This window comes from Chiloscyllium plagiosum, chromosome 6 (assembly GCF_004010195.1).
Source record: "Chiloscyllium plagiosum isolate BGI_BamShark_2017 chromosome 6, ASM401019v2, whole genome shotgun sequence".
Classification (NCBI taxonomy): domain Eukaryota; kingdom Metazoa; phylum Chordata; class Chondrichthyes; order Orectolobiformes; family Hemiscylliidae; genus Chiloscyllium; species Chiloscyllium plagiosum.
In genome coordinates, this window is record NC_057715.1 from 113249415 (window position 1) to 113273225 (window position 23811).

Here is a 23811-nt window from a genome sequence, read left to right on the forward strand (position 1 = left end):
CAGTGTGGAAACAGACTCTTCGGCCCAACCAGTCCACACTGACCCTCTGAAGAGTAACCCACCCAGCCCCATTTCCCTTCTGACTAATGCACCTAACACTATGGGCAATTTAGCATGGCCAATTCACCTGACTTGTACATCTTTGTGACTCTGGGAGGAAACCGGAGCACCCAGAGAAACCCCACGCAGACATGGGGAGAATGTGCAAACTCCACACAGACAGTTGCCCGAGGCTGGAATCGAACCTGGGACCCTGGTGCTGTGAGGCAGCAGTGCTAACCACTGTGCCACCGTGCCACCCCATTAGAATAATTGGCATAGACTGAGAAATGAAACTCTTTTGCTTTGTAATGTTCATTATCACATTACCTGTTGAGGCACTGGGGACTGTTAAACTTTTCTTAATTGGCATTTTTCGGAAAAGAATTAGGCCAATCAAGCCTCGTTAGATCATGACTGATCATCTACCTCAACAACATTTCCCCATACCATCTCCAAATCACAGAATCTACATCACAGAGGAGACCATTCAGTCTGTTGTGCCTGTACTGACTCTTCAAATGATGATGGTTACATAGTCCTGCATGGTTACCTGGTGCCAATCTCCTGCTATTTCCCATATCCCTGCACACTATCTGCATCCAGATAATTAACCAATGCCTTAAGTGCCTCAATTAAACCTACCTCCAATACATTTCCAGGCCATACCCCAATTACTTGCTGTGTGAACAAAGTTTTTTCTCACAACATTCTTGCTTCTTTTGTGGAACAGTTGAAATCTATGCCCCCTTGATTTTGTTCCATTTACGAGTGAAAACAGCATCTCCCTATCCACTCTACCCAGCCCACTCATCCTCTGATGTCATTAGTCAACGGAAATCTAATAAATTTTGTCTTGGGCCTGCTCAGTGATTGAGTTTTCACAGCCCTATGGGTTGCAGAGATTTGCTGCACTATGAGTGAGCAAACCTCTCCTAGTTTCGGCCTGAAATTATCTATCATGGGATTACATCTCTGGCTTTGAACTCTGTAGCCAAGGGGAACATTTTACTATTTCCACCCTGTCACTTCCTGTGAGAATTTTGTAAGTTTCAATGAGGTCACCCCCATTCTGCAAAACTTTGAGAGAATAGAGATCCAGTTTTTCAATCTTTCCATCGCAGTGATTAATCTGGTAAACCTTTGGTGCACTATGGCATGTATTTCCTCACTTAGATAAGGAAACTAAAACTGCACACAATACTCCAGGGTGAGGTCTCACCAAGGCTTAATTTTAAATTGATTCCTGGGATTATAAAGGCATAAGACATAAGAGCTGAAAATGTGTTGCTGGAGAAGCGCAGCAGGTCAGGCAGCATTCAGGGAACAGGAGAATCGACGTTTCGGGCATAAGCCCTTCTTCAGGCTTATGCCCTTCCTGTTCCCTGGATGCTGCCTGACCTGCTGCGCTTCTCCAGCAACACATTTTCAGCTCTGATCTCCAGCATCTGCAGACCTCACTTTCTCCATAAGACATAAGAGCCAAAGTAGGCCTTTCAGCCCATTGGCTCTGTTCCACCATTCAATGAGATCATGGTTGATCTAGTAATCCCTAAATCCACTTTCTTGCTTTTACCACATAACCCTTGATTCCCTTCCTGATTAAAAATCTGCCTTTCTCAGCCTAACTATTCTTAAAGGACCAGAATCAACAGCTCTCTGCTGTAAAGAATTCCAAACATTCTTCCTCATCTCTGTCTTAAATGTGTGACCCTTAAACTGAAATGGTGCCCTCTGGTCCTGGACTCTCCCAAAAAGATTAAGGATCTCTCCTACCCTGTCAAATCCCCAAGAATCTTGTTTGTTTCAAAAAGATCATTCTTCCATATTCCATGAGTACACATCCAACCTACTCGACCTCTCCTTTTACAACAATCCCTCCATCATGAAGTATCAGCCCTAATGAACCTGCTCTGGACTGCCTCCACTGCTGATATATACTTCCTTAGATAAGGGGCCAAAACTGTTCATTGAAAAGGTTCAGAAAAGATTTACAAGGATATTGTCAGGGTTGAGGATTTGAGCTATAGGGAGAGGTTGAATAGGCTGGGGCTGTTTACCTTGGAGCATCAGAGGCTGAGGGGTGACCTTATAGAGGTTTATAAAATCATGAGGAGCATGGATAGAATAAATAGACAAAGTCTTTTCCCTGCGGTTGGGGAGTCCAGAACTAGAGGGCGTAGGTTTAGGGTGAGAGGGGAAAGATATAAAAGGGTCCTAAGGGGCAACATTTTCACATAGAGAGTGGTACATGTATGGAATGAGCTGCCAGTGGAAGTGGTGGAGGCTGGTACAATTACAGTGTTTAAAAGGCATCTAGATGGGTACATGAATAGGAAGGGTTTAAAGGGATATGGTTCAAGTTTAGAGTGGTGCTGGAAAAGCACAGCAGGTCAGGCAGCATCCAAGGAGCAGGGAAATCAATGTTTCGGGCAGGAATGAGGCAGGGAGCCTCTGGGGTGGAGAGATAAATGGGAGGGGAGGTGGAGCTGGGGAGAAGGTAGCTAAGAGTGCAATAAGTGGATGGAAGTGGGGATGAAGATGATAGGTCAGAGAGGAGGGTGTAGCGGACAGGTGGGAAGGAAGATTGGCAGATAGGACAGGTCACTCTCTCTTTTACTCATCACTAGCTAGGCCAATATTTGTTGTTAAGAGGGTGGTTGTGTGCCACCTTCTGAACCCAGAGCAGTCCATGTGGAGAAGGTCATCTCCCCCTTGCCCAGCGCTGGTGGTGAGGAGTTCCAGAACTTTGGTGTCAGTAATGATGAAGGAGAAACTGATATCTGTTGATGCAGGGATATTGTGTGATTCTCTGGGGCATTTTGGAGGGTGATTGTTTTAACAATCCACATTGTCTTTGTTATTCTATGTGGTAGAGGTTGTGGGTTTTGAAACGAAAAAGTCTCGACCAATGCATTCTGTAAATATACCGGTGGTGGTGGGAGTGAATGTCCAAGGTGGTGTTCAGCACTGATAAACATGGATGTATTTCTATTGCTGTCTGTTCTATTTGTCTCTATTAGGAAATGCTAATGTGGCCATTCTGTATTCCAGTTATTATCATGTGCATGCACTCAGTCCTCATTGGAGGTGAGGAGCAGGCAGTCTTCCTGCAGAAAGCCCATGACATGGGGCTGACCGACGGGAGGTTCGCTTTTGTACCATATGACACCTTACTTTACAGTCTTCCTCACAAGAATACATCTTACTCCGTGCTGAGGAACAACAGCAAGCTGCAAGAGGCTTATGATGCTGTTTTGACAATAACAATGGCGTCAGAAGAGATGAGCTTCCATGAGGCATTCTTAAAGGCACAAGAGAACGGTGAAATAGAGACATTCCAGCAAACGAAGCAGGTATGCCCAATAAGTCAATTGTTTCTAAGCAAATTAGTCAATATCTGATAGCATTGCTGAAGGTTAGCAAGAGGGCACCGTCTTGCTATGGGCCACATTTCCGATAACATGCTGAGCAAGCAACAGTGGCAAATTTTGCTGGAATTACTGCACATAAAGTCCTGCTGTTCCCATCGTCGCTATTCATGTCTTCATTTATTTGAGTGAAACCCCCATTTCGCCCATTGTGATTTCAATGCCCACTTGGCTGCCATTTTCAGGGAAGATTATCAGAGTAGCCTCAATCTCATTGGTGTAGCCTCAATGGGCCAAATGGCCAGCTTCTGCTCCTACATCTTGTGGTCTTAAGTAGACGAATGCTTGAAGAAAATGCAAACACGCCTAAATGAATGCAAAAAATATCCTAAGAAACAGAAAGCATCCACAATTTATATCCTGGAATGGAAATAGCATACTGCATGTGCATTGTCTGCCATGCTGCTTACTGGGCTATTAGCACATGTGAGCTCATTGTTATTACTGCTTAATTTGTCATTTGATAATGGTAAGTGATGACTTAAATTCAGGAAGCAAGGATGTGCAAATGCTTTGGAGAAATGAGAAATGAGAAAAACAAGAAGTCCCTTGTAGGAATGGTGTACAACCTCCCTAACAGTAACCACCTGATAAGGTGGAGTGTAAAGCAAAAAATAATGAGAGTTTGTCCAAACGGTATGGCAATAATTATGAGAGATTTTCGTCGACAAATTGACTGGAGCTAACCAGGGAGCAGACTATACTAGACCTGGTATTTTGCAATCAGATAGGATTTAGGTAGCAGCAATCATAACATAATTGAATTTTACATTCAGTTTAGGGGCGAATGGAATGGGTCTGAGAACAGTTTTCAAAAATATAAGCAAGGGCAATTATAGAGATTGTGAAAGCAGAGTTGGCTAAAATGCATTGGCAAATTGGATTAAAGGAGGTCAGAAGAGATATAGTGGCCGACACTGAAGAGGATATTTCCAAAAATACTGAATAGATACCTTCCAAAGAGTAAGAAAAATTCCTCGAGTTGAACCCACCATCCAGGGTTAACTAGAAATGTTAAAGAGCTAGTGTCAACATTAAAGAAAATCATTTAATTATGCAAAGATAGGTGGGATGTCTGAAAATTAGACAGCATATAAAAAGAAGCAACAAATTAATGAGGGAAATAATAGAGTGAGAGAAAGCTAGCCAGAAATATAAAGTAAATGGTAAGAGGTTATATTATTATTTGAAGAAGAAAATAGTTCTCAAAGTGAGCACTTATCCTATGAAATTCAAATTGGGGAACTAATCATGGAAAAGGAGGAATTTACAGATGAATTGAACAAGTTTTTTGCATCATTCTTCTCGAGGACACAAGTAATATCCTAGAAACAAAGATAATTCAGAAAATGGAAGCAAGGTGGGAACTCATGAAGATCACCAGAGATGTTTTACTGAGTAAATTGTTGGGACTGAGGGTCAGTAAGTGTCCAGGTTCTGTTGGACTTCATTCCTGAGTCTTAAAATAGGTCTCCAGTGAAATAGGTTTTGCATTGATTTTAATTTTCCAAATGCCCTTGATTCAGGAATGGTCTCATTATATTGGAAGATAAAGATGGAGATTGCAGAATTCTGTGGTGCAAAGGGATCTGGGGGTCCTCATGCATGAATCGCAAAAAGGTAGTGTGCAGTTCCAGTAATGAATTTCCCGCTGGGCAATTAGGAATGGGCAATACATGCTGGCCTAGTCAACAACATCCATGTTCCATGAACAAATAAAAAAATTCCTTTATTCAAAAAGTGAGAATGAGCAAGCAATTACAGATCTGGGTGGGTTGTGCTTCGGCGGGTCGGTGTGGACTTGTTGGGCCGAAGGGCCTGATTCCACACTGTAAGTAATCTAATCTAATCTAATTTGCTATCAGAAAAATGTTACAAGCAATCATTAAATGAATTACAGCAGGGCAAATATATAACAGGGCAGCATAGTGGCCCATTGGTTAGCGCTGCTGCCTCACAACACCAGGGACCTGGGTTCAAGTCTAGCCTTGGGTGACTGTCTGTGTGAAACTGTGTGGGTTTCCTCCCACAGTCCAAAGGTGTGCAAGTTAGGTGGATTGGCATGGCCATGCTAAATTGTACTGTAACGTCTAGGGATGTGCAGGCTAGGTGGATTGGCTATGGGAAATGCAGGGTTACAGGGATGGAGTGGGTCGGGAAGGTTGCTTTTCAGAGGGTTGGTGTAGACTCAGTGGACTGAATGGCCTGCTTTCACACTATCGAGATTCTAATGACGTTCAAGATAATCAGGCAGAGCCATCATGGTTTTGTGAAAGTGAAAGCATGCTTGACCAATCCTTAAGAGGTCTTTGAGGACGTGACACATGCTGTAGGAGAAAGCAGAGAATATACTGTAGGTAGATTTCCAGACATTTGATAAAGTGTCATATCTCAGGTTATTGTTGAAAATAAAAACTCATGTGGGGGTAGTATATTGGTATGAATATAATATTGACTGGCTAACAGAAGCAGACAATAGGCATAAATGGGTTTTTAATAGGTTGGCAATTTTTAAAGAGTGGTGTTGGGTGCTGGTTCCTTAACTGTTTATAACTTTTATAAATGTCTTAGATGATGGGACAAATTTGCTGATGACACAAAGATATGAACATAGAACATAGAACATAGAAAAGTCCAGCACAGAACAGGTCCTTCGGCTCATGATGTTGTGCCGAGATTTAATCCTAATGTAAAATATAGTAACTTAATCTATGCACCCCTCAACTCACTGCTATCCATATGCATGTCCAGCAGTCGCTTAAATGTCCCCAATGACTCTGCTTCCACCACCACAGCTGGCAACGCATTCCATACATTCACAACTCTCTGCGTAAAGAACCTACCTCTGACGTCTCCTTTATACCTTCCTCCTAATATCTTCAAACTATGACTTCTCATACCAGTCAACCCTGCCCTGGGGAAAAGTCTCTGGCTATTGAGTCTATCTATTCCTCTTATTATTTTGTAGACTTCAATCAGGAAAATAAGTTGTGAAGAAGACATAAGGAAATTACAAGAATGTGAAAATACGTGCAACAATGTGGCAAATGGAGTTTAATGTGAAATTGTCCATTTTGGCGGGAAAAATACATATTAAATAATGAGAGATTGCTGAGCTCTTGGAGGCAGAGGGATCTGGTGCATGAATCACAAAAGATTGGTTTATAGAGGCAGCAAGTAACTAGAAAAGAATGTTAGGTTTATTGTGAGAGGAATTGAATACAAGAATAGAGAGGTGATTCTTCATTTATACAAGGTATTGTTGAGACCACGTCTTGAGTAATATGTGAAGTATTGCTGTTCACTGCCTCCGTATATACCTGGATAATGCTTCTCTCTAACTCACCTTCAATAGGGAGTCCCTCCCTTACACTCTATTTCACCCTCTAAAGTTGCAAGCAGAGTTAACCTGCATATGCAGCAATTCCGACTTTAAAATATAACCTATAGTTCCCAGAGTAGTATTATTTCATGTGCCAGGGGAGATGCAGAAACTGAGATTGTTCTCCAAAAAGTACAGGGAAAAAATAATCAAAGTGTTTCAAATTCTTTTGACAGAGTAGGTCGTGAGAAATTGATACCATTAACAGGAAGCACAATGATTTTAAGATAACTATAAAGAGCCAGTGGGAAGATAAAGAGAAATTATGATTCGGAGTTATTGTGATCTGGAATGCTCTGTCTGAAGAGGGCATGGAAGGAGATTACACTGTAACTTTCAAAGGCTATTGGATAAATATTTGAAAAAGAAAATAAAATACGGGCTAAAGGTAAAGGAGAAATGGGACTAAATAGTAACTGTACCAAAAGAACTTCCACATGTAAGATGGGCTGAGTGGTTGTTTTTTTTCTGCTGAAAATTTACAAAATACAAGTTGAGGTAACCCATTCAGACCCTTGAGGTGGCTATGCTATTTCATAAAACCATAGCTGATTTGTTTATGTTTTAACTTTTCTAACTACTCCCTATAACCCTCCAGTCCCTGCCTAGCAAGAACCTACCTGCCTTTGTCCTTAAAATATTCAATAGCCCACCCCTACCACCGTTTTTAGGCAGAGTCCCAATTTCATTGATTTGGAACAGATTTCTAATCAGATGATGTGGCGATAAATTCTTGAGAATAATCTCCGGAAGCTTCAGGAAACAAAACAGCCAGAGTTTGCATAAGCTAGTGACCAAGTGGTGTGAAATTGACCTGAGTGTGTAAATCAGGCAGGATCTGTGAAGGCTTCCACAGCTGAATAATCTGACAACATAGTTTCAACCAAGTGTACTTATTGCTACGGAGGAACTGATAAGCCTATAAATTTGATTTTTTTGTAACATGTAGCTCGGTACAGTGAAAAGTTTCGTTTTGTGTGCAGTACAGACAGATCATGCCATACAAAGTGCGTTGGGGTAATAGAACAGAGTGAGGAATACAATGTTACAGCTGCAGAGAAGGTGCACAAAGAGCGAGATCAACATTAAATTTAAAATTGGAGAGGTCCTGTCAGAAGTTTAATAACAGCATGGAAGAAGCTGTTCTTGAATCTGTTTGTATGTGTATACAAACTTTTATATCTTCTTCCTCATGGAAGAGGGTGGAAGAGAGGATGACTGGGTTGGCGGGGGTCTTTGATGATTTTGCTTGCTTTCCAGCGGCAGCAGGAAGTGTAGATGGAGTCAATGGATGGAAGGCTGGTTTGTGTGATGGACTGGGCTGTGTTCACGACTCTCTGAAGTTTCTTATAGTCTTGGGAACAGCAGTTGCCAAACCACACCGTGATGCAACCAGTTCTGAGGAAGGGTCACACGACTCGAAACATTAACTCCAATTTCACTTGGCAGATGCTGCCACACCTGCTGGATCTTGTCCAGCGATTTCTATTCTTGTCTCAATAGTAAAACTTAAACTGCTCAAGTAGGCTGGAAGTTCCTTCCCTGTTGTACATCATTTGCCTAGTGAGGTTTTTACAATCCCACAACTTCCACGGACATTCTCCGGCAGCAATCCCTCGGATTCAATTTACTACCCATACAAAAAAAAACACATGTCTTTTGAGCCAGTACTGCCAGTCAGTTAGATTGTGTCTGGTTGGTATCTCCACTCCACTTCTGTCCTTTCCTTCCACATCATTGGTGAGCTTGTCTAATGAAAGCCCATTGAACTCAATGTTGATATTGACAAAGGCTCCCAGTCTACGCAGCCTTTTAGAGAACAGATTTTCATATAAAATAAAACAAAGGAATATGGATGCTGGAAATCCAAAACAAAACCGTGGCACAGTGGTTAGCACTGCTGCCTCACAGCGCTGGAGACCCGGGTTCAATTCCCGCCTCAGGCGACTGACTGTGTGGAGTTTGCACGTTCTCCCTGTGTCTGCGTGGATTTCCTCCGGGTACTCCGGTTTCCTCCCACAGTCCAAAAGAGGTGCAGGTCAGGTGAATTGGCCATGCTAAATTGCCCGTAGTGTTAGGTAAGGGGTAAATGTAGGAGTATGGGTGGGTTGCGCTTCGGCGGGTCAGTGTGGACTTGTTGGGCCGAAGGGCCTGTTTCCACACTGTAATGTAATGTAATCTAAAAAACCAGAAATCACTGAAGAAACACAGGGGCATGGATAGGGTAAATTGGCAAAGTCTTTTCCCTGGGGTCGGGGAGTCCAGAACTAGAGGGCATAGGTTTAGGGTGAGAGGGGAAAGATATAAAAGAGACTTAAGGGGCAACTTTTTCACACAGAGGGTAGTACGTGTATGGAATGAGCTACCAGAGGAAGTGGTGGAGGCTGGTACAATTGCAACATTTAAGAGGTATTTGGATGGGTATATGAATAGGAAGGGTTTGGAGGGATATGAGCCAGGTGCTGGCAGGTGGGACTAGATTGAGTTGGGATACCTGGTCGGCATGGACGGGTTGGACCGAAGGGTCTGTTTCCATGCTGTACATCTCTATGATTCTATGACTATGTCTGTGAAGACAGAGACACAGAGTTAATGAGACAGACCAGAAAGCTTGACCGTCTCTTTTTCTCATATAGGTAGCAAAATTGAACTCTTGGGATTAATGCCAGAAAATGTCCATGAAAGCTGCTGAACTGATGTGAAAGCCTAAATGGGCAATAGATGTACGACAGGGATGGAACCTCTAGCCTTCTTCACACAGCTTCCCTGAAATGACCTGAAGCTTTCTGACCTCCCCCATGCTTGGCCAGCTCTCATTTTAAGGTTTTGCCTCCTTGCTGAAGACCACTATCCTTCTGCCACCTCCCCAAACCGCAACTCCATGGCCAGAAAAAAATACTTTATCTGGTCTAAGAAAAATAAACAAACAGTGACATTCACAGCTGACCTTGGACAAACCAGTGTGGGGGAGCTCACTGCATGGGCGCAGCTCAGTGGTTACTTTTAAAGTGTAACCTTATCTTTGTTGTAAATTTACGATAATGCGTAGAGTGGGTCCTTCACTGAAATTGGAAAGGGCTCAGAAATAATTTACAAGGATGTTCCCCGGTTTGGAATGTTTGCAGTGAAGGGAGAGGCTGAATAGGCTGGGGCTATTTTCCCTGGAGTGTTGGAGGCGGTAGGGTGACCTAATAGAGGTTTATGAAATCATGAGGGGTATGGATACGGTAAGTAGACAAGGTCTTTTTCCTGGGGTGGGGGAATCCAGAACTAGAGGGCATAGGTTTAAGGCGAGGTGGAAAAGTTTAAAAGGGAACTAAAGGGCAACCTTTTCACACAGATGGTGGTGGGTATGGATTGAGCTGCCAGAGGAACTGGTGGAGGCTGGTACAATTACAACATTTAAAAGGCATCTAGATGGGTATATGAATAGGAAGGATTTAGAGGGTTAAGAGCCAAATGTTGGCAAATGGGATGAGATTAATTTAGGATATCTGGTTGGCAAGGACAAGTTGGATCGAAGGGTCTATTTCCATGCGATACATCGCTATGACCCTATGACTCTCTACCCAATCAAAAACTTGTTGTACATCTTAATTGGTTAATCCTTTAATCTTCTTTATTTAATGGACTAGAATAGTGTCATAGATATGTACAGTTCAGAAACAGACCCTTTGTTTCAAATCATCCATGCTGACTAGTTATCCTAAACTAATCTCGTCCCATTTGCCAGCATTTGGCCCACATCCCTTCAAACCCTTCCCATTCATGGACCCATTGAGATGCCTCTTAAATGTTGTAATTGTACCAGCCTTCACCACTTCCTCTGGCAGCTCATTCCATACACGCACCACATTCTATGTAAAAAAATTGCCCCTTAGGTCCCTTTTATATCTTTCACCTCTCCATTTTCCACATGATTTAACCCTTTTCACCTCAATAACCTCCCATAACAGCCTCCAGCTCTGCATGTCAGTCCAATACATTAACCATTAGGATGCCAAACGTGACCCAAATAAGGCTGAAGCAGAGGATTAGAGTCTTATTCCAGTTTGTAACACTATCTGTTAAGGTAAAGAGAAAGAGATATGGTCGTGCAGTGGCACTGCTGCTGGGCTCATAATCCAGTGATCCACGGCTAATACTCTGGGCAAGTGGGTTCAAACCCCACCATGGTCGGTGGTGGAACTTAACGGAGCAGACTCAATAGGCTGAATGGACTATTTCAATTCTCCTGTCTTACAGAAGCCAAACCATGGGCTCACCTTCATACCTAAATTCAATCGGTTTCATTCACAGGTTTCACCTCTCTTTGGAACAATTTACAATGGCATATACTTTATCGCCAAAGCCATGGAGAATGTTCAGCGAGCCGGGGCCCATGTTTCAGGAATGACTCTTGCCAACTCCACCAGGAACCTGAAATTCGCTGGATTTAATCAGCAGGTTGGAACTAATGGCCAAGGGGAAGGGGTAGTGAACTACGTCATCTTGGACACTGATGGAAGAAGTCACCATCTGGTGCCCACCTACACCATTAACATGGCAATGGAAATAGTACAAGGCAGCAGTAATACCATTCACTTCCCCGGGGGCTCACCTCCAGGCGCCGATTCCAGCTGTTGGTTTGATCCAGATGTCACTTGCACAGGAGGTAATCTTGCAAATTCATTTGGGCTTTCATAAAAAGAAAACTGTCTTACAATTTGGTCTGAAAGGCACTAACTATGGCCAATTCCATGCATTTAAGATGGCTCACACTACTGTGGCCCTTCAAAAAACATGAACGCTGATACTGAAGTCTCGGGATTGCCTTCAAGTCCATAGTTTTGATTTGATGTAAATGCAAAGTTAAAACTGGCATTGAAGACAGACATAACAGATCAACTCAAGGGGTTTGGCAAGATAGACATACAGGTCACAGTCCTTGAACAATCTCTTCAAGCTAAAATGGGACATTTAAGGGGAGGTGGTAGAATTGTGGCAGGTCACTGGACTAGTAATCCAGATTAATGTACCCAGGAGCTGGGTTTGAATTCCACATTGCAGATAGTGAAATTTAAATTCAATAAAAAAATTTGGAATAAAAAGCAGGTCTAATAATGACTGCTGTGGATTTTGTAAATCCCGTTTGGATCATTAATACCCTTTAGGAAAGGAAATCTTACCTCGTCTGACCCGCATGTGACTCCAGAACCACAGCAATGTGGGTGAGTCTCCATTGACCTCTGGGTAACACATGAAGGGAAATAAATGCTAGTCTAGCCAACTCCATCCAGCAGCCAGCTCCAGCCACTACCCAGCTCCATCCACCAGCCAGCTCCATCCACCAGCCAACTCCATCCACCAGCCAGCTCCATTCACCACCCAGCTCCATCCACCAGCCAGCTCCATCCACTAGCCAGTGACACCTGCACTCCATGAACGAGTGAATCCTATGGTCCCTCCAATGAACCCTGCAATCCAGAATGGAGGCCTCTCGACTTGTCCTACATCAGCTTCCTACATGGTGTGGACCTCCTCCCACTGCAAGTAAAATACCAGCATCAGTGAGATCAAGCCCTTATGTGACCAGCAGGAAACATGAAGTTCAGTTTAAGGAGGAGATGCATTTATTGTGGGGACACCACAACCATGGGATTCACAAATAGAGTCAATAATGAATTCAGGAGAAATATCTTCTCTCAGTCTGGTTAGTTAAGTTATAAGTCAAATTAAGTGCACCAATTGTTTCAATATTGTGTGTGCTGAGAGACTGGGAATGCTGTGGTGAGTAACTCACTTCCTGACTACAAGGCACAGATCCGGAGTGTAACTGTCTTCACTTGTCTGAATGAGTGCAGCTCCAAACAGCACTCATCGAGCCATAGAGATGTACAACACGGAAACAGACCCTTCGGTCCAACGCATCCATGCCGACAAGGTATCCTAGATAAATCTAGGCCCATTTGCCAGCATTAGGCCCACATCCCTCTAAACCCTTGCTATTCATATACCCATCCAGATCTCTTGTAATTGTACCAGCCTCCACCACTTCCTCTCTAGCAGCTCAATCCATACATGCACCACCCTCTGCATTAAAATGTTGCCTCTTAGGTCCCTTTTAAATCTTTTCCCTTTCACCTTACACCTATACCCTCTAGTTTTGGACTCCCTCACTCAGGAAACTCAACACAGCCCTTCAGAACGTTCCTATGAAAGAGCAAAGCAAGAATTATATGAGAAGTGCAATGGCCACAATATACTCACTCTTACCTTAGGACCACCAAATTCAATTAACAACAAGATTCAAGCCCCATATATTTCAAGATTGGATATTTACTCGAATTAGAATAAGGAATGGGCCACGGGAGTGGCATTAATTGGTAGCTTTTTCAGAGGCTGGATAGTTACCCATTGCTTCTGTGCTAAATGATTCAACCCAGTGTTGGCTGCACTTTGAACAAAGGAGTTGGGAACTCGAAGAGGCAAGCAGTGGAAAAGAGAGACAGAAATTCAAAATCCTTAGATGGATGCATTCTTGAGATTCCTTGGAGACAAACAGTAAAGCTGAGAACAAGTGTCCTGAATGTGTGCAGTAAAAGACAGGCAGAATGTAGGCTCCTACTGTTAACATAGATTCATCATTCATTGGCCATCCCAGTGCATTCGACTCTGGACCCAGGAAGACAGTCATGTCTTCTCAGTTACAGCTAATGACTTTTAAAGAATGGAATGTGCCATCCTTACCCTGTCTGACCTTCTTAGAATCACAGAGTCATACAGCCTGGAAACAGGTCCAACCAGTCCATGCCAACCATAATCCCAAACTAAGCCAGTCCCACCTGCCTGCTCTTGGCCCATATCCCTCCAAACCTTCCCTGTTCATCCAGATGTCTTTTAAATGTTGTCTGGGAATGCACGCCACACTCAAACTACTTGGTGTAAAAACATTGCCCCTCGTCCTTTTTAAATATTTCTGCTCTCATCTTAAAAATATGCCCCTGGTTTTGAACATCCCCAATGCCTGATGAAGGGGTTATCTCCAAAATGTCGATTCTCCTGCTCCTCGGATGCTGCCTGACCTGCTGTCCTTTTCCAGCACCACATTCTCAACTCTGATGTCCAGTACCTGCAGTCCTCACTTTCTCCTAGTTTGAACACCCCTACCTAAACGACCCTTCTCATTCTACCTATCCATGCCCCTCATGATTTTATAAATCTCAATGAGGTTACCCCTCAATCTCTTATGCTCCAGTGAAAAAAGTCCCAGTCTTGTGAAATCCAGTCCTATAGCAATGTGATTGACCCCTATCTGCCCTCTGAAATGGCCCAGGCTAGTCACTCAGTTGAAAGGCAATTAGGAATGGACAAGAAATGCTGGCTTTTCTAGTGATGTCCAATGGGACATAATTCTTGACTTCCTTTATGCTCAGTGTTCATTACGTTGAGTTAAGCCTTTGCATGCCATCTGACTGATTATTACCTCTGAGTTAAAAAGTCAAGGGTTCAAGTCCCACCCCTTAGACCTGAGCCAAGAGATCCAGGCTGAAGCCACCAGTGGGGTACTGAGGGTCAGCCCAACTGCCATTTGGACGAGGGATTAATAGGAGTTTGCACAGGATCCAAAGCAGTTCTCAACAAAGAGCAGGCAGCTCTCTCCATTCTCCAGACCATTATTTATCCAAGGGCAGCATGGTGGCTCAGTGGTTAGCACTGTTGCCTCACAGCACCAGGGTCTCAGGTTCGATTCCAGCCTCAGGTGACTACCTGTGTGGAGTTTGCACATTCTCCCCGTGTCTGCGTGGGTTTCCTCTGAGTGCTCCGGTTTCCTCCCACAATCCAAAGATGTGCAGTTCAGGTGAATTGGCCATGCTAAATTGCCCGTAGTGTTAGGTGCATTAGTCAGAGGGAAATGGGTCTGGGTGGGTTACTCTTCAGAGTTCCAGTGTGGAGTTGTTGGGCTGAAGGGCCTGTTTCCACACTGTAGGGAATCTAATCTAATCTAAAAAAAAGATATAACTAAGGTGGATTATTGGTCATTTATCACAGTTCTGTATGCGGGAGCAAGTTCGGTGCCATATCTTGCCACAGTGCATCAGAGCTGACACTCCAAAAAATCATTAACACTGAAGCACTTGGGTGTTTTGAACAGGGGAAAGGTGCTACAGCAATGCAAGTTCTTCCTCTTAACCTCCTGATGTTTCTCTTTTCACCTCATCATGATGCTGTGCCTTCACCTTAATTAGCCATCAAACAGAAGAGTGCATTTCCACAGAATCCCCACAGTGTGGATGCAGGCTGTTCAGCCCATCAAGACCACACTTTCATCTAAAGAGCATCCCACCCTGACTCACCCTCCTAAACTATCCCTGTAACTCTGCAGTTGCCATGGCTAATCCATCCAGCCTGCACATTTCGGGACTGTAGGAGGCAATTGAAGCAGCCGGAACATTCCTGGGCAGACAGAAGGAGAACATGCAAACTCCACACTGACAGTCGCATGAGGGTGGAACTGAACCTGGGTCCCCGATGCTGTGGGGCAGCAGTGCTAACCACTGAGCTACTGTGCCATCATACATTCTGTTTACATGTTGACTTGAGACTGTCTCTGACTGTAGAGGAATCAGTGTTAGATGTGCCAGTGATGAAGACTATGTGGTGAACTAGTGGTCCTGCCCTGGAATTACAATTTCCTGTGCATTCATGTTCATCGTGATCTATCTCTCCTCTCTCTCTTCAGGCATTGAGTTAACAACTGTCATACTGGCTTTTGGATTAATCTGTGCTCTTGTATTATGTGGACTTAGCCTCACCTACATCATCAGGTAAGATATTTTCAACATTTTTAGTACTGGCTGGATACACAATTATGAAGGGAGGTTGTTTCCACTGGTGGGTGAAACTAGGACTTGGGGGCAGAGCCTCAAAATAAAGGGGGAGCAGATTCAGGACTGAGTTGAGGAGGAACGTCTTCACCCAAAGAGTTGTGAATCCATGGAATCCTCTGTCCAGTGAAGCAGTTGAGGCTTCCTCATTGAATGTTTTTTAAGGCCAAGATAGATAGAACAGTAAAGGAATTAAGGGTTATGGAGAATGGGCAGGTCAGTGGAGCTGAGTCCATGAAACGATCAGCCATGACCTTATTGAATGGTGGAGCAGGCTCGAGGGGCCAGATGGCCTACTCCTGGCCCTGGTTCTTATGTTGTTGTCTTTCTCACTAACTCACTCTCCACTGAGTCGGGGCAGTGACTTTAAATGCGACCTATATTCTAGAGATTGCAGCACATTCCAACATATAGATTAGGAGCAGGAGTAGATCACTCATCCACTTTAGACTGTTCAGCCATTCATAAAATCATGACAGGTCCTAATTGCTCCCCATTCCCACCTTCCCCGATCACCTTTCATCCCTCAGCTTATCAACAATATATCTCCCACAACCCTGAAAATATTCAAAGACTCTGCTTTCTCTTCCTTTTGAAGAAGAGTTTCAAAGACTCAAAGGCTTCCCCTCTCCTCACAGGAGACTGAGGAGGGACATGATTGAGATGTATAAAACTGTGAGGGCACAGATTGGGTAGATGGGAAGACATTTTACCTTTTGGTGGAGGGATCAATGACCACGTGCCGAGATTTAAGGTAAGGGGCAGAGGTTTAGTGAAGACCTGAGGAAAACCCTTTTCCTGAGAGGGTGGTGTGAATCTGGAACTCACTGCCTGTAAGTGTTGGAGAAGCAGAAACCTTCGTTACTTTGAAATAATATATAGATGTGCTTTTGTGATGCCAAGGCATACAAGGCTATAGGCCAAGAACTGGAAAATGGCATTGGAATAGTTGGGTGATTGTTTTGGACTGGTGCAGCCACAATGGGCTGAAGGGCCTATTTCTGGGAGAAGGAAGAAGAATGGGGTTGAGAAACATATCAGCCATGATTGCATGGTGGAGCAGGCTCAATGGCCTGAATAGCCTGAATCCTGCTTCCATATCTTATGGTCAATTTGCCAGATATTTACCCACTCATTCAACCTACCTGCATACACTTTTGTAGCCTCTTTAAAACTTACTTTCTTCTAGCTATTTGTGTTTTCTGTGAATTTTGCACCAATACCTCTGTCCCTTCAACTTAGTCACAGAGTCATAGATCCATAGAGATGTACAGCACAGACCCTTCAGTCCAACTTGTCCATGCCTACCAGGTACCCCAATCTAATCTAGTCCCATTTGCCAGCACTTGGCCCATATCCCTCTAAACCCTTCCTATTCATATATCCATCCAGATGCCTTTTAAATGTTGTAATTGTACCAGCCTCCACCACTTCCTCTGGCAGCTCATTCCATACACGTACCACCCTTTGTGTGAAAAAGTTGCGCCTTAGCTCCCTTTTAGATCTTTCCCCTCCTCACCCTAAACCTGTGCCCTCTAGTTCTGGAATCCCCCACCCCAGGGAAAAGACCTGGGCTATTTATCCTATCCATGCCCCTCATGATTTTATAAACCTCTATAAGGTCACCCTAGTCCTTTACACAAATTGTTAAAAATTGAGGTGCTGGTACTGGTCCCTGTGGATCACCACTTGCTACATCTTTAACATCCTGAAAATGACCCAGTTACTCTCTGCATTCTGTTAGCCAGGCCATCTTCCATACATGCCAACATTTACCCCCTATGCAATGAGCTTTGATTTTCGGTAATAATCTTTGGTTGGTGCCTTATCAAATGCCTTCTGGAAATCTAAGTGTTGTATATCTGCTGGTTCCCTCTTATTCACAACATAAGGAAGTTTCACAAAGAGCTACAGTAAACGGTTCAGCATAATACTCCTTTCACAAAGGCAAGGTTTGCAGTGCAGTAATACAGACTGAAACTCTTCTCACTCCAGACGCCGAATCCAGATGATCCAGATGGTGAAAGGGCCAAACAAGATCATAATGACCCTTGAAGATCTCACCTTCATCAATCCACAGCTCAGCAAGAAGGTTGGTGTATTGCGTTGGTTCTGACTCCTGATGCTGCTTTGCATTATGGTGCTGGAAAGAATATGAACATTTCTATCCATTGTATGGAAACAGGCCATTTGGCCTAACTGGTCAATACTTGTGCTTATACTCCACATGCTGGGTTTGTTATAGGGCGAAGATACCCATTGGGATTAACAAATTCAACTTTTGTTTTCTTTTTTGAGTTAATAAAAATCAGGGACAATCCCTCTCTGGCACATTGGCTCAGTGGTTTGCACTGCTGCCTCACAGTACCAGGGACCTGGAGTTGGTTCCAATCTTGGGCGACTGTCTGTGGAGTTTGCACATTCTCCCTGTGTCTGTGTGGGTACCCTCTGGATGCTCCAGTTTCTTCCCACAATCCAAAGATGTGCAGGTTAGGTGAATTGGCCATGCTAAATTGCCCATAGTGTTCAGGGATGTGTAGGTTAGGTGCAGTTGTCAGGGGTAAATGTACAGTAATAGGGTAAGAGGTTGGTCTAGGTGTGTTATTCTTCAGAGGGTCAGTGTGAACTTGTTCAGCCAAAATGGCCTGTTTCCATACTGTAGGGATTCTATGATTCTCCATGGTCATGTCTTGACCAATCAGATTCAACTTGCCAACTAACTAGATCCATCTCTCACAGAATATAGATTGTTGTTACTTTTGAAATTTGGCATTCTTGCATTTGTCCTGATGAGTGCAAGATGAAAAGCTCCAACAAACAGTCTGTCTCCTGTTTCAACAATACTTATTTTTCTTTTGTTGATCTTGCAATGTGAGCATCACTGGCAATAGTAATATTTAATGTTGAGTGTGGTGCTGGAAAAGCACATCAGGTCAGGCAGCATCCGAGGAGCAGGAGAATCGACGTTTTGGGCAAAAGCCCTTCATCAGGAATGCTCTTTCCTACATTGATTCTCCTGCTCCTCGAAACCTGCCTGACAGGCTGTGCTTTCCCAGCACCACATTCTCAAATCTAATCTCCAGCATCTGCAGTCCTCACTTTTGCATAGTAACATTTAATGTTCACCCATGATTGCCTTTGAGCTGCCTTCTTTAACCATTGCCATCCATGTGCAGTTTGTACACCCAGGAAGGTGACCCAGCAATATTGAAGGGACTGTGACATACATCCACATTAGGAAGCTAAGTGGTTTGGAGATGGTGGTGCTCCCATGTACTGGCTGCCCTTGTCCTTCCAAATGGTAGAAGTTACAGGTTTGGGGGGTGAAGTCAAAGGATCCTTGGTGAGTTACTGCAGCGTATTGTTTGGATGGTACACACTGCTGTGACTGTGCATTGGTATTAGAGAGAGAATAAGATGGTGGGTGAGGTGCCAATTCTTGAACCCATCCAGCTTTCAATTTTTGCTGAAAATTGTACATTTTCATCCCATGCCCCTGGAACCCATTTTATTAGTTTCTGAATGTAATAAAGGGGCAAGGTCCACATGGCTGAAAAATGATCTCAGATGTTGAGTCCATTCATTGCTTCAGTGATTCGAAGCTTAGGTTTGAGGGGGGTTTGAGGGAAGGTGAGGTAGGAATGTGATTACAATCATAAGGATGGCAGGACATGCTGATGGGTTGAGATAGAGGGGGTTTGGAGAAGGTACCGTGCAGTTGGGCCAATTACCTGGTTTCTATGGAAAGGTCCATAATCCTCTGTTCTTTCTGGTGGTGAGATTGAAGGCAGGAAGGGGATTTAATCAGTGGGAGGGCGAATGATGATAATCCTACCTAACCCCTGATCAAGCTGAGACCCTGGAGTAGATAATTAGTGACCATGTACAGACATCATTGCCACTGCAGCTGGTATTAATTCAGCTCCAGGCAGGCCTGTATCCACTGCAAGCTTAGAAATGTTCAGAATGAAAGAGGGAATGAAGGTGAAGGAAAGTTTGAGATTTCCAGCTGTTTGGGCTCCTGAGAATGAATGTGTTGGAGTAGGAGGCAGTGGGATGGATGTTTAGATGAGAGTTTAGGAAGGTGGAATAGCCTTTCCCTCTTTGTGCCGTTACCCTTTTCTGGTCGATTATTCTGCAACTTATTAACATCGGAATGCAAATCTCAGTAAGCCCTCACTCTATAATGAACCATCTGCCACTATTTGGGTCAATTTTGTCCATCCTTTCCGAAGAATGATGTTAGTGAACCAGATGGGTTTCACTGCAATCTGATAGCTTCTGATCCCCACTCCCTTCATTCCAGATGTATTGAATGAACTGCATTTAAATTCGAGACGGGTGGTGATGTCCAAGTTTGGAGTTCAGTCAATATGGGCAAACTGTTTCTAATGGCCGGACGGCCAGTTGTTAGAGGCTCAACTGGAGGTTCAGCAGCAAAAGAACAGGAAGGAGAAAGAAGGGATTTTTTTCATGCTGCAAGTTATGATTATCTGCAAAGTACTTCCTGAAAGTCTGGTGGAAACAGATGAGAAAGGAATCGGATATATAACCCAAAAGAGGAAATAAAAACATCTCAGGACTTTGGGGAAAGTGGATTAACTGGAACCAAAAACAGAAATTGCTGGAAACACTCAGCAGGTCTGACAGCAGCTGTGGGGAGAGTTAACGTTTCAGGTCTAGTGACCCTTCTTCAGAACTGGACTGAAAGCATTCATTCTGCTTTCTCTCCACAGATGTTGCCAGACCTGCTGAGCATTTCCTGCAATTTCTATATTTGCTTCTGATTTCCAGCATCCATAATTCTTTGAGGATTTTTTTGGATTTATTAAAAAGCTCTTCTAAAGAGCACTGTGAAGTATATGGCCTCCTAGTAGAGTCATAGAGATGTACAGCACAGAAACAGACCCTTTGGTCCAACTCATCCATGCTGACCAGATATCCCAACCCAATCTAGTCCCACCTGCCAGCACCCGGATCATATCCCTCTAAACCCTTCCTATTCATATACCCATCCAGATGACTTTTAAATGTTGTAATTGTACCAGCCTCCACCACTTCCTCTGGCAGCTCATTCCATACACGTACCACCCTCTGCATGAAAAGGTTGCCCCTTAGGTCTCTTTTACATCTTTCCCCTCTCACCCAAAACCTATGCCCTCTAGTTCTGGACTCCCCCATCCCAGGAAAAAGACCTTGTCGATTTACCCTATCCATGCCCTTCATGATTTTATAAACCTCTGTAAGGTCACCCCTCAGCCTCCGACGCTCCAGGGAAATGTGCTTTTTCATTGTATTTTGGACCTTAATGTCCACTTTCTGAAGTGAATGCATTAGTTTGACCGTGAAAATGTGTCACACCAACATGGTTCATGGTTAAGATCAACACAGTGCTTAATGAAAGGTGACTGACTGATCACTGGTAGCTGCAGTCAGTCACAGTCTTCAGGTGATGCTTCGATCTTTTATGGTGAACACGGACCTTCTGCAAGATCAGGAGGATTAGACTTTGGACACAAGGAGGTTGTTGATGCGGAAATGAGAACAGATCTTCTGGAGATTTTGTTTTGCTCTTTTCTTTGTTCCAGTCAAGTCACGGACAAAGCCATTCCCCATCCAGCCCACGCATAGAATCCCTACACTATGGAAGCAGGGCATTCAACCCATTGTGCCCACGCCAACTCTCTGAAGAAATTCCCACCCAATCCCTGTAACGCTGCATTTCCCATGGTTAATACACCTAGCCGGCACATCTTTGGACTGTGGGAGGAAACCAGAGGAAACTCACACAGACATGGAGAGAATGTGTAACTCCATGCAGACAGTCACCCAAAGTTGGAATCAAACGCACGTCCCTGGCGGTGTTTGGCAGCAGTGCTAACCCACTGATCCACCATGCCGCCCTCTGACACCCGCACAGGGTAGAAACTATGAGGTCAACCATTAACCACCCTACTGGTGCACAGCAACACAACAGCAACTTTAAATCTCCATAATTGTCTGGGATTGTCAAGAACCTAAAGATTTAATCTCTGGGATGCTGCTAGGAGTCACACCCCATCCCAACATAGGGACATATTGGCTGAGGCAGAATCCTGGAACTCCTAACAGCACTATTGGTGTGTACCTTCGTTACAAAGTCGCAATGGTTCAAGAAGTTAAAACTCACACAACGCCAGTTTATAGACCAACATGTTTAATAGGAAGCACTAGCTTTCGGAGCGCTGATCCTTCATAAGGTAGTTGTGCCGAAAGCTAATGCTTCCAATTAAACTGGTTGGACTATAAACTGGTGTTGTGTGATTTTTAACTTTATCCACCCCAGTCCAACACCGGCATCTCCAAATTATGGTTCAAGAAGGCAGCTCACCACCACCTTCTCAAGGGGCAACCGGGGAAGTGTAGCAAATGTCAACCTTGCCAGTAGCAACCCCCACCTGAAAAACTACTTTTTATTAAAATTCATGTATCTTTTTATATCTCAATCTAGAAAATAAATCTGGACGAGTTGAGTGATGGAAGAAGTGTATCTGAAAGGAAAAGTCTCATATCTGGAGCTCACTCAATTTCGGACAAAAGCCTCAGTACAGTTAACCATGAGAATTCTAATGTAGCACTGTATGAGGTAAATTCCTCTTGCTCTCAGGCTGTTGGTTTGCAGAATGTTACAAATATGTTTATGAGCATGTATTTCACTCTGGAATGCCCTATTGGTGATAATCTTTTGATATTAGATTGAATTTTGCAACAGGAACTAGGCTGAGGCTTTCGATACCCATCATTATTAAGGAGTAAATCAGATGGTAATCTCCCTTATCCACATACATCTGATTAAAATGGGCACAAAATTTGAATTTTCTATTTTAGTTTCCCTGTCCCTCCATAAGCCTCATCATAACTGCATCTCTCGGAGAAGCTCAGCACTCAAATACATTGCTGCCACTGAGTTATCATACCTGTATATCAGTGAGATGGCTGCATCTGCTTCTCTCTGCAGTGTCTGAGAGAAGAGATAAGCTGGACTTGCTTTCCTTAGAGCACAGAAGGCTGAGGGAGAGTCTGATTGAGATGTACACGTTAAACATTAGAGGAAGTGGAACACTTGTCCACTGTGGGGTTAGCTCTAAGGAAGGGCCACTGCACCCAAAATATTATCTCTAATTTCTTTCCACGGATGCTGCTGAGCTTTTCCAGCAATTTCTGTAATTGTTGTTGTAGTGTAAGCTCATTTTCAACAACATGATAAGTCTTAATTATTGCCAAACCACGTCTCTCCTGAAAACTAACTTTATCAGTGTGGAGTTTCATTCCTTTACCTACATCCCAGATTCCCTGTCGTGTGCTGCATTGTTAAAAACTCTCAAATGATTCCAACTTCCTCTGATTGAACCCACAAACCCGGCAAGTACAGTTGTAATGAATAGCAAATCCTGAACTCCATTCTCACCTTAACTTCAAGTGATATTTTGTGCCACCTTTTTCTGAGCTCTTAGCAATCTAGCATAATATCTTCCAAACTTCAAGCCATAAATCACCGGGATGTATCAATACATTAAATAATAACCCTTGTTGAGCAGGGTTGGCCTTCTGGGTAGATGACTGACCCTGCTGAGGGAAGCAGATATATATACAGCCTCTGATATACCTTTTCTCTTGAAAAGAAAAACATTAGAACTGTGCAGCACATTCATATGATGAGAATTATATAATATTAAAATTTAATTGGAGTTGATGGGAGGATGTGATTACTAATCCATTTTTAAATGGTTCATTTCAACCAATGATGTTTGAGAAGCACTGACTAAATGTTGCGCTGAAGGTGACGTCTTGGTCAGCTCAAGGCAGATTTTGACTTTGTCCAATCGTGTAAAATGGATGAGAAAGGGACATTTTATCTCACAACTCTCACAAAGCTTTCAGTGCTGAAGTGTCTCTCTTGCTTCTTAGTAACCAGAACTGGATGTAGTAGCCAAGGTGAAGCCTTATTAGATGCCATCAAATTGATATCTATTCTACACCACTGACTACTTAGCCCAGCGTTTGAACATACAAATAAATAAATTAGGAGCAGTATTGTTCATTTGGCCATCAA

At 43.5% G+C, this 23811-nt stretch overlaps 1 protein-coding gene across 2 annotated transcripts in view; it reads left to right on the plus strand.

Annotated features, from left to right (window-relative positions):
• Positions 1-23811, plus strand: part of gucy2f (guanylate cyclase 2F, retinal) — an 83714-nt gene that overhangs the window by 13820 nt on the left and 46083 nt on the right. For both annotated transcript variants that reach the window (XM_043692449.1, XM_043692450.1), the window contains 5 exons: positions 3094-3395; positions 11152-11506; positions 15575-15659; positions 17715-17811; positions 22210-22344. In XM_043692449.1, coding sequence (XP_043548384.1) covers positions 3094-3395; positions 11152-11506; positions 15575-15659; positions 17715-17811; positions 22210-22344 — 974 coding nt within the window. The remainder of the gene's footprint in view (positions 1-3093; positions 3396-11151; positions 11507-15574; positions 15660-17714; positions 17812-22209; positions 22345-23811) is intronic.